This window comes from Pseudochaenichthys georgianus, chromosome 12 (assembly GCF_902827115.2).
Source record: "Pseudochaenichthys georgianus chromosome 12, fPseGeo1.2, whole genome shotgun sequence".
In the NCBI taxonomy this organism is placed as follows: Eukaryota; Metazoa; Chordata; class Actinopteri; order Perciformes; family Channichthyidae; genus Pseudochaenichthys; species Pseudochaenichthys georgianus.
In genome coordinates, this window is record NC_047514.1 from 18,166,267 (window position 1) to 18,177,435 (window position 11,169).

General features: G+C 39.3%; 3 protein-coding genes across 3 annotated transcripts; 2 read left to right on the forward strand and 1 right to left on the reverse strand.

The window, feature by feature from the left end:
- The first annotated feature begins 10 nt into the window (after positions 1–10).
- On the forward strand, positions 11–3,863 carry rnf185 (ring finger protein 185). The gene is made up of 7 exons (XM_034095497.2): positions 11–312; positions 594–878; positions 1,727–1,745; positions 1,844–1,956; positions 2,122–2,176; positions 2,542–2,659; positions 2,751–3,863. The coding sequence occupies exons 2-7, from the start codon at positions 700–702 to the stop codon at positions 2,846–2,848; spliced, it is 582 nt and encodes a 193-aa protein (XP_033951388.1). The 5' UTR covers positions 11–312; positions 594–699; the 3' UTR covers positions 2,849–3,863.
- On the reverse strand, positions 3,604–6,628 carry LOC117455870 (uncharacterized). The gene is made up of 2 exons (XM_034095496.2): positions 6,438–6,628; positions 3,604–4,821 (listed from the first exon to the last, which is right to left on the reverse strand). Exons 1-2 carry the CDS (start codon positions 6,565–6,567, stop codon positions 4,127–4,129), a joined length of 825 nt encoding a protein of 274 aa, XP_033951387.1. The 5' UTR covers positions 6,568–6,628; the 3' UTR covers positions 3,604–4,126.
- Positions 6,629–7,142: 514 nt separating this feature from the next.
- Positions 7,143–10,127, forward strand: LOC117456580 (homeobox protein goosecoid-2). Its single transcript, XM_071205087.1, has 4 exons — positions 7,143–7,169; positions 8,865–9,084; positions 9,423–9,673; positions 9,999–10,127. Exons 1-4 carry the CDS (start codon positions 7,143–7,145, stop codon positions 10,074–10,076), a joined length of 576 nt encoding a protein of 191 aa, XP_071061188.1. The 3' UTR covers positions 10,077–10,127.
- Positions 10,128–11,169: the final 1,042 nt, after the last annotated feature.

An 11,169-nucleotide genomic window follows, 5' to 3' on the forward strand; every position in this document is an offset into this window, starting at 1 on the left:
AGACTGGTATGTTGCTTTGTACTTTATATTATATATATGACCTGGTCTAATCCATAAATTAACAGTGGCAAAAGTATATGAAAGAAAAAAGCTCATATTGACGAATTATCCTGTGTTGCTGTTCTTACACCTGCATGCATAACTAAGGGTTATTATTACTGAATAAAAGATGCCGATGTTTGATTGGTGGAGCTTATTCACCTGCGAGGCCTTACTGAGGGAACCAAAATCCCATGTGACCTTGTAGCCACGCCCCCTATATTCCCCCGGATGTTCAACGTTAGCAGTGCTGCGGATGTGATGCCACCAGATGTAAGGATATTTCTCAACTTCTCGCAACAAGTGTTTATTGTCATTTGATAATGAACACAAACAACCTTTAGGATTGACGCTGTGTTATTTGTGTATGTTGCTTTGTGTTCTGTTAATCCGTCAGACAGTCAAACTGTTTATTTCCGTTAGCTACTCCGTAACGACACCTTTCTAGACGAGAGCTAACGTTAGCTAGCAGCCGGTGGATTTTATGCGATTTCAGGTCTCTTTCGAGAGTCTTTGGTCTCAAACTCAGTCTCTCGTCTTCCCCTCTTTGCTAGCTACAACCCCCCATCAACTGGACCTCCATATGAACGCGTTTTGAAGAGCTGGGTGCCCGAGGAGTTATCCCACCTGGACCCTCTTGTTCCGTGGATCTATCTTTAAATGGCCACCGCGGCTCCCCCTCCAGTCCCTGGCTCCACTGCGGCCACTGAGAACCCGAATCCCGGATCCAGCAGCTCCACTGCGTCCGACAGTGGCAACCAGGACAGTACTTTTGAGTGTAATATATGTCTGGACACCGCCAAGGATGCAGTTATCAGTCTGTGTGGACATCTCTTCTGGTAAGAGCTACGATCAGTCACTCTAATTGTTTACACTTTTGCTTTAAGATCCAGATCAGTCTAGTTCAAATCATTTCTCATTGTTTTGAACCAGACATGATCCAGCATATCAACATACAGTATATCCTACTGGACAATATCAGCCATCAAAGCCATGCTTTTTAACTAACAACAACATCAACAACAGCTATCATCAGTTGTATTGCTGATATCTAGTCATGTGTAGACTTTGCACATTACGCATTTATACAAACTAAAGCTAAACCTGCTAATGTATTTTATTCTGGTGATTTACAAAAAACATTAAATATTGTTTGATATTCTCCCAAAGAATTATTTTTCTAAAATAAAAACAATGAATACCATTCCAAGCTATTACAGGATTGCTGGGCTGAAATTTTAAATATTTTCATGGTTGCCTAATCCGTTGATTATTTTCTTTATACATTTTCTTGTTGTTTGTTCCATGAAATCCCCAAACAGTGACCATTTCAATCAGTGTTTCCCAAAGCCCATTATCTGTAAAGAAACCTCAAAAAAGGTCTTTGAAGAAACAAAATGGTTGGTGATTCATTGAATAATCTTTGCAGCTCTAAATTAATTAAATGTATTCACATTTTCCAAACCTCTATGATAATATTTAAATGTGGGGTTGCGTTATCTGTAGTTATCTGTAAAGAGCTGACGGTGGATGTTTAGCATTTCGTCAGATATCTGTGATTATTAATTACAGTTATTGATTAAATGAGTGTTTTATATGTTGCTCAGCCTTGTAGTTCGTATATGTTTTATTAATCAAACCTCTTCCCTGTCAACTCTCCTTTTCCTTTGCACCATCTCCCGATCAGTTGGCCTTGCTTGCATCAGGTAAGCTGAACCTTTATTTGACAATGACATTGTATTGTAATTGTCGGTGTATAACTGATGCAGACAGCCAGGTCTTTAATGTCTTTGTCTTTGTGTAGTGGTTGGAGACCAGACCCAACAGACAAGTGTGTCCTGTGTGTAAAGCCGGTATCAGCCGAGACAAAGTAATCCCATTATATGGACGGGGAAGCACCGGTCAACAAGACCCCAGGTAGGTCCTTCTGTGTAGGATTACTGGTCTGACTGACTCTAAACGTCACAATACACACAATAAAGTACTCAAATAGGCACTTTTCTAAACTGTTACTGAATATGTATAAACAATGCAGAGCACCTAATCATTGCTTTACTTTTTTTAATTGTATTATTATTATAGAGAAAGAACTCCCCCTCGACCACAAGGACAAAGGCCGGAGCCAGAAAACCGTGGTGTAAGTACTTGAATTGTGATTTAAAAAAACCAAGTAGATGATAGCATGTTTTTGTGCAAGATCAATACTTTCTTTATCCCAGACGTGTTTTGTATCAGCTGTTGACTTGCATTACACATTCATGATGAAACCATTACCTAGGATGGTGCAGGTGCTGACGTGCAAACCTGTCTTTTATCCATTAACAAAAGATCATTTCCCACTGGGATCTATTAGATGCTTAGGGCGGACGTGTGGCAACGTCTCTTGAGGATGATGAAAAACGTCAGTGTCTGTTGCGTCACATCTGTCTGACTGTATGGTAAACTCCATTGGGAAGAGAATTCATGCACAGCTTCATGTTAGTGATGAAATATGTTTCACAGGGCTTTCAAGGGTTTGGCTTTGGAGATGGGGGTTTCCAGATGTCATTTGGAATCGGTGCCTTTCCATTTGGTATTTTTGCTACAGCTTTTAACATCAACGACGGCAGACCACCTCCAGGTATCTATGTTTTACACACTTCATGATGACCACTGATGTCTTTTATCGACAGCATAACAAATAACTTTCTTTTAAACTAATTCCCAAACAGCGGCCCCTGGGACACCGCAGCACATGGACGAACAGTTTCTGTCTCGACTCTTCCTGTTTGTCGCTCTGGTGATTATGTTTTGGCTGCTGATTGCATAAATGCAAGGAGAAACACTAACTCTGGCTTACCTAGAACATTTGAAAGAGATGCAACATTATGGCACATCATAATGGTTTGCACCAATGTGATTATGCCTTGACATATTTTCCTCTCCTTGACTTGAAGCCATTTTTCTAAATAAAAACAAGTGTTAACCCAAGGCAAACATCTCTTAAGGTGAACCACACAACCTCCATGGAAAACATTTTTAAATCATCATTGAATTGTTCTCTGTGCTCTCTTTTTGAGTATTATTTGGTATTACTACTGAATTCAAATATATTCTCTGCTAATCAAAATAAGACCAGCAGTGCTCTGGGATCATTCACTTGATTCTCATGCATACATATATGATCCCTATGACCCTTTTCAGGTAACTATTATTGTATTAATTTGGCCCTATTCTAATTGACAGCCATTGCAAGAAGAGCACCGATGTTACTAACAATATTAACAATGTCTCTGTTTTTCTCATGTGCTCGAGAAAACCACGACAGTGTGATCGTTAATATTATTATTTACACCCGTGTTGTTCGACTGTTGCATCTTGTCAAATGTCTTCCATAAAACCCCCTCAACAGGTTTCAAAGAATCCTGCTGAGTTACACACTGAGCACAAGCAGGCCATGTTGTCTCTCTTCATCTATATACTTCAAATGTTTTTTGTGTTGATCTAGCTCTACCTGATCTCACAAATAATAATCATTTCATCTGCAAATATTTACCAAATCATACACAGTCTGTTGAGTCAAAAACAATGTTAGAAATGTTCTCTTTATTTCGGATTGAAAAGAAATATGTTGATGCATGTTAGCAGCTCAAATATTAATTTATGAAAGGTGTTCCTCTCCAAATCGTTGGTTTCCCTCAGTTTTCTCTGTCACTGTAATTTAATGTAAAATACTGTAGATTATTACAGAAATGAAGATTTGCTGGTTGAACCTGAAACCACTTTTCAAAATGTGAATTCATTCTATTGACAGTAAAGCTATGTAAATAAAATTGTTAAATCAGTTTGTCTTTTGTCATTGATGTGTTAATCTGTTAGGGCCTAATTCTCTCATTGACTGTACTCATCTGATCTACATCAAGACACACCACAGTGGTATTGAAAAACTCAACTTGCTAAATGGCAATTCAATTATTCATTGTTAATTATTTTACATAAATAAAACAGAACCTAACCACTTATGATGTACCAAAGAAAGTTAAATATTTTGGGCATTTCCTGGAAGAGATTTTTAGAAAACTATTAGTAGAAAAATAGTCCCTTTGGCTTAGTCCTGCGCTGATGGCTCCGACTGTTTCTCTTGAGGCTGTGCAATGTTAAACTCTGCTTCATACATAATCTGCTGGATCTTTATTTTTGTCTCACACCTTTTTTGTGGAGCAAGTCGCTTCAGAGCGGGTACAAAGCTCAGAAGAAACAGTTCATCCTCATCCCGCGGCCTGTTGGGAAACACGGTGCCATTGTCTTTGACCAGCCACTTTGTAGGAGACTGAGCAATTGGAGAAAGAGACAGTGGAAGTGACTCTTGCATCAGGCGCCGTTTACGTCCAGTTTTGCTGGTGGAGGGGCTGTGTTGGCTCAATGGCATCTTAGCCAGAACAGCCAGCTGGGCCATCTGTGCTTCTTGAGACATCAACGGGAGCTGCGACATAAACGCCACCGGGGGCTTGAGGTCAGGTGTATTCATATTGACCTTCAGGGCGGACTGCAGTGTCTTGATCGCCTCAGGTGGTGACGTTTCTCCCTCAACACTGCCAGACTCATCAGCGTTGTCATGGTCATTGTCATTTATGTCTGCCACGCCACTTCTTGATCCAGTAAAAGGTGCGATAAAGTTCATAATCTCTCTGTATTTCCATCTACTGTGTGCAAACTCGCCTTGCTTCTTGCTCTTGATCTCCATTCGGACTTCCTTCAAGTACCGGTCTCTCATGTTCTTCCATTTTCTTTTACAATCCTCAGCTGGAAAGCAACAAAATGGAGTGTTAAGACCAAGACATCCTTTAAAAAATGCACAGGAAGATAAAAGTAAAGTAACCCAAAAGTGAACACAGTTTTTTTTACCATTACAATTCAAATATTTACCCCTACAAATTTAATTTTCAAACATGTTGTGCAGCTTACATTCTGCTATATAAATGTTAGACAGGTAAGGTCACCAACATAGCTTGTGAGAAGTGTGGTCTTCTCCCCTCACCTGACAAAATATACCTGAATATCATGTTGAAGTGTTTGTAACGGGTAGATGGCCATAGGCAGTAGCAGTGGACTTTAGATTTAGCGTTTGGGTACAAAGTAATGCTGGGTTTCTGGTCTATGAGAACAAAACACTAGGGACTCTGTATGAGATCACCTGACAAATCCCTGCTCAGTGATTGATTAATGAACTGCTGTTAGCATACAGCCTGAATGAGGCTCTTTGTGGCACTGGGTCGGCCATCTCTGGTGCAGAATCTCATACAGCAGGATCACGGCAACTCAGTTACTGTTATTACTGACATCTCAATTATTCTCTTGATCCATTGTTTGGTCTATTATATGTCAGAAAAGTAATTAAAAAAAATACCCAAAACATTCCTTAATTCCAATATGACAGATGTAGGTCAGATCAGATGTTGTGGTCTAAATCATTTAATCAACCATGCAACAAGACAGACAGGAGCAGTAAATCCTTACAAATGAGAAGTTGTGTGTCATGAGTTATTAACTGATGATCAAAAATCGCTGTTGATTATACTGTGGTATTTTACTGTAGACTAAACAATACAAGTAGTGGCCACTAAAAGCATACAGTTGCATCAACACCATGGGAAGTTTAGAAAACTTAAGTTAATAATCTTCCTGGATGTAATATGTTGTATTGGCTAGATGGAATATGTGTAGCCTTACTAATAAAGGGCTCATGAAGTGCAGGCCTATAATGAGTTATAAAAGAGTATTCAAATATAGAAAAAAAATAACTTTTTCAAAGTAAACATCGGTGTTGCTGATATGTTTTAGTTGTAAATCGTAATAAAGTGTTGCAAAACAGTGAACAAATAAAATATTTGTATCTTGAGCCATCTTAAAGAGGTCATTGTTAGTTTATCCGTGTTACATGCCGCACCACCTGCTTATATTTCAGACTGGGGGCCTCTGTCTCCGACATGTTTAATCCTACATGATGTGGTGCTGACGCCGCTTCCATGGCACTTCAACAAGCTATTAGTTAATGTGGAGCCCGTTGTGATAAGGAGTGGATCAGTGACGCCGCTGAGCATGCTTCCTCCCCCGCCTCGCCGTACTCGACACGCGGTCAGCGGTGCGGAGGAGCCGGATGGAGCCGTTCGGTGCAACGCGGCCTGCGGCGTGCGAGCTGCGGCTGCTACCGCTAGCACGGTGCGCGCCGCTGCAGCTACACCGCCGGGCTATACAACATAAATAAGAGAGCGACACATTGCCTGCAAGATACATATGATATACCTCTATCTCCCAGAAACACCTTATGTGTTCTAATGTCTGTGTGTTAAGTCGCACACGACAACATCGGCTAAAATAATAACTGGTTAGTAAAGTTCACAAAACATTAAAATACTCACATGGCAGACCCAGTTCCATGCTAATCATTCTCCAAGCATTTGTGCGACTTTCCGTGCAGCGGTAGTTCGGTAAAGTGACATTAAATAGCTCTGGGTGACTAAATACAGCCATTATTAACTTTTCGTCCATTTTGCCCTAGTGTGTCTCTGCGCGGACGCGGAAGCGGCAGTCTTCTCCCGCCTTTTCCGCCCAGCTGCTGCCTCAACGCGAGTTATCGCGAGTGGCTGTCTGCCGCGCTGTGTCGCTCCGCCGCTCAACGGTGGGCGTTGTAGTCTTTTGACACAGGGGGGCGCACCACTCTGAAATGTAAACTTCCTAACATTAAACTACAAACTGTTACCTTTCAGGAGAGAACAGGGTTATGAAGGTAGGCTAAAAGGTTCTTACCACATTTTTATTTTATTTTAGGTTGCACACAAAAAAAGAGTTTTTTGTATAGAGTTTATCATTGTGACTGATTCATGTGGGACCCCAGGCGGTCACCTCCAAAAGTTGACATTACCCCAGTTCCTGCATGGAATATAGTAACAAAGGGCAGTTATAGAGTGAACATTTTTGTGCACACATGGGCTTTATCCAGCCTTTGCAACTACTCAAAGCACTTTATTATGTCCAGCCAGTTCACACACATATTCATATACCTATACCTTAAAGCCACAGTGGCAATAACACATAGTTGTCATTCAAGCTTTGTTCTTAAAACGATGTCGATGTGGGCCAATGTTGTCATTGTATGAGAAGTCAATAGAATATTTAATGTCATTTAGGAAGAGAACAAACTACAAACAAATATAATAGAACAGCAATGTAGTGTCTACCACTTTATTATGAATTTTGGTCAAATTAACATACATTGCATTTCTAAACCTGTCAGCATGTTTATGTTTGATTTCTGTCCTTTATTATTCATGTTTCAATTGCAATAATGTATTATATCCTTGTAATATGTTGCAGGAATACTCCCTGAAAAATGCATGCAGCCTCACATCACAGTGAGGCAGAGAATTAATTAGCCTCTACCTGTTGTTTTGTCACTTTATCTGAACTGGTGTTAGAACTGTGTGTTTTCTGGGGAGTAAGGGAGTAAAAGTAACATGCTCAGTCTTGTCCTTTCATGTCTGTTGTAAGGGGATAGTTGGCCTTTAAAGGCGTATGGGGTAAATAGAATAATTTCTGATGCAAAACACAAGGTATTTCATAGAAGTAGTCTAACTGTTGATTAAATTCCCTTTGTAGAAAAACGTTATCACCTGTGTGGTCGGTGGTGGCTTTTCTTTACCTGTTGTACCAAATATTGCCCTCACAACAACAAAATGATGGTTTATCTATCTAATCCCCCTTAATGAATTTTAAACTGTGTGAACCAATGCGGATGTGGTAGAATTCCTTCTATTGAGAACGACAATAACTGCTAGATAGCCATCTCACATGCTCCGCAAACTATACATCAACAATCTGGACACTATTAAACCCAAGTGAAAAGGATGGTATGGTGTTTATTGTTATCTGTTTTCAAAAGCCCTTATAAGAGGAGCTTAAGACAGATTGTGGAAATCCATTAATTCTCTGAAAAAAAAGGTGTATTGCCTTGTATGAAATCAGAGGATTTGTTGAGAGGGGATGAATTTAACCTGTAATAGCTTTACCTCGGCTGTGCACATTGTCAGAGGAGTCAGACTGAAAGACTGCAGCACACAGATAAGGCGCATGATGCATGATTGTGAATACCAACCACATAGAGAGACAGCCTTTCTGAATGTACTCTTCAATTTGTGTTTATCTTTACTGAGAATATACAAATCTATCAGTGTAACAACACATGTCAGTAGCAGGATGAGTCACTCATTCAGCTTCCTTATTACTGTGTGTAATGCATTGTTGTTGTCAGTGCAACATGCATTTATTTACTGATCTATTAATTTACAAAATATCCTTCATTGATATAGAAAAGTGACAGTATGAAACACATTTAAGAGTTAATCCTTAAATTCAGCATGATACAAGTCTGGCCATACCAAAAAAAAAACGTTCATCTTTAAATCCAGGTTTCTAATACCAAGCAATCCCCTTTTCTCTAAAACCTCAACAATAAGGATCTTAGAAGCTCTCCACTTCTCATTTTATGCAGTGAAATCTGATTTCTTTTGGAGAAAGGAATGAAGCAAGATTAACTGAATCTGCCGTCCTCCCTAACCTCTTCACAAAACTGCCCAGATTAGCTAGGAATTAAGTTTCAACCGTTTCATGTGTCTGGTCCACAGGGGGATTATGGTTTTAGTTTTTTTTTTTTTGCCTCCCAATTTCACTATAAGGGCCTGCACACTGTTGTAGAGAGAGAAGCAGAAGAGCAGCCGAGCCTGAACTGTGGCAGTGTGTCAATATCCTGGCATCATTGCTGCTTTTGTTTTATTGTAATTTGTTTGGAGTTGAATGGACTCGTCAGGATGGAGAGACACAAGTTTCCTTTCACTATTGAGAATATATTGAGAAAATATCCAAACAGTAATGGAACAAGTGGCGCTGGAATAAAGGAGAAGGCAGTGAGTCCTGCTGGAGGCCAGACAGAGGCTGTCCATCACGCCTGCCTGTGCTGCTGCTACTGTTCCCACTGTGGAGACATATACCAGGCTGACTTCATTCATGAAGGTGAGTGCAAACAATACACTGTATAAAAGAGGTGCAAACCACTTATCTTTATGACACATTTGACACTTTTATGTCTGTTTCTATTGGTGAAGATAAAGGCAGAGCACATTATTGTTGTGGGAAAAAAGGGAAAAACTGCTAGCATGTACAAAGCGCGCTTCTTTAAAATGCAATGATAGCACGAACGGACAATCAACCTTTAATAAAGCCCTGTGTTTGGCTTGGTTCATTGGATTTATTAAATCAGAAATGTATTTGTTTGTTTGTTTGTTTGTTTCAACAACGTTTCAGTATATGCTTTTTAGTAATGCTTACTCTGCTTCCTTACCTTAATCCAGACCTCCTCCCTGCAGCCTGTCAGTACGGATGGCCCCCAGCGATGCTCACAGACCCCTGCAGGCTGGGAGACGCTCACAGGGAGGAGCAGACAGCCGGGCAGGTGCAGAGGAGAACCAGACGTCACCGCACTATTTTTACAGAGGAGCAGCTGGACGCACTGGAGGAGCTGTTCCTGCAGAACCAGTATCCAGATGTTACCACGAGGGAGAAACTAGCACAGCACACTCACTTAAGGGAAGAGAGAGTAGAGGTAAGACTATCACATTTAGAATTTCAGCCAATTATAGTGCTGTTGTTTCAGTGTGTTGAATAGGTTTCTGATAAAGTGGTGTATTGTGCCAGCTATAGCAGATTAACAATTACTAAAGATGTGTGCCAGTTTAATAATCTAATTTAGGAGAGTAGATCCTTTGAATAAATATCTGGTTAATTTGTTGTGATATGCCTGCATTGCTAATGATGTCCAGTTCTGTTCTTCTTGGTTACACAATACACAATGATCCAAATAATAACATGTGTAGAAGGCTATGTTATAAATGACAACTTATTCACACAACCTTTTATTCTGCCGGTAGGTTTGGTTTAAAAACCGAAGAGCAAAGTGGAGGCGCCAGAAAAGACTATCATATAGTGTGGGAAGCACAGAAAATTAAATTTGTATTGTGCATATTGCATGCATCATTGAAAAAGCAGAAAGCCATGTATGTGTGAGCGCTTCAGTTACATACATTTTTTGTAAATACTATTGTTATAAAATAAAAAGCAATTATTATTATCTTTAAATTGTTTTACTTTTTGTGTCAGTTAAATCAAGTGTCATATTTTTATTGTTTCATTTATTTCACTCTATTTGGAAGAAAAAAAGGTGAAAATGAAACTGACTTTATTCTCATAGATCTCCATATCAGTCTATATAAACCAGTGATTGTCTGGCTGGGGGCTCAGAAGATTACTGGTGGTATTACCTTTGTATTCTTTATCTTGGCAGATAACAGGGATCAGAGTTAAACTACTGGGAATAGCTATTGTTAGTTCTCTGAATGTATGTTTATATACCCAGGTATTACTTTACAAAGGGTGATGTCAATACAGTATTTGTAAGTGAGTAAACCTGACCTTAAACATTTTCTATAGAAATGTGACATTACAGTTACGCTATGCTTTATTTCATACACATAGGTCTACATTTGTATAAAAATAATAAAATCAAAACAATACCAACACAACGTTGGGGTTGCAGCCTGATCAGGGCACACACAGACATTTATTCTGATGTCTAAACTAAAGGAGTAACTTGTTTCACTTTGTGTGTGCTCAGTTAATACTATTATGTTGAGCTTTCTTAATCAATTAATTGACATTTACATGAAAGGTGGGAGCATACTGCTCACAAAAATATGAAGTGCTCTTGTCCATCTTGTGAGTTGGACAAAGATTGTGAATGCATCATTAAATGTCACTTGGAGCTCTTTGAATTTTTCTTTTCTGTAAATGCATCCATGTGGGAAATATAAATTGGGTAGTTTTACTATCATTTATTTTCAAGATTATTATAATGTAATTATAAGTATGTAATGTGTGAAACATTTAGATTGCAGGTTCCTCAACAGTGCAATTTACAATAAATATAAAAAACACCTGTGCACTGTGTAGTTTATTTGTCAGCATATTAGTTTGTGCCTACAGTTTGTAGCACTGATGCTTTCCCCCACAGTTGGTCAACCATAAAGAATGAAGGAAAAATGT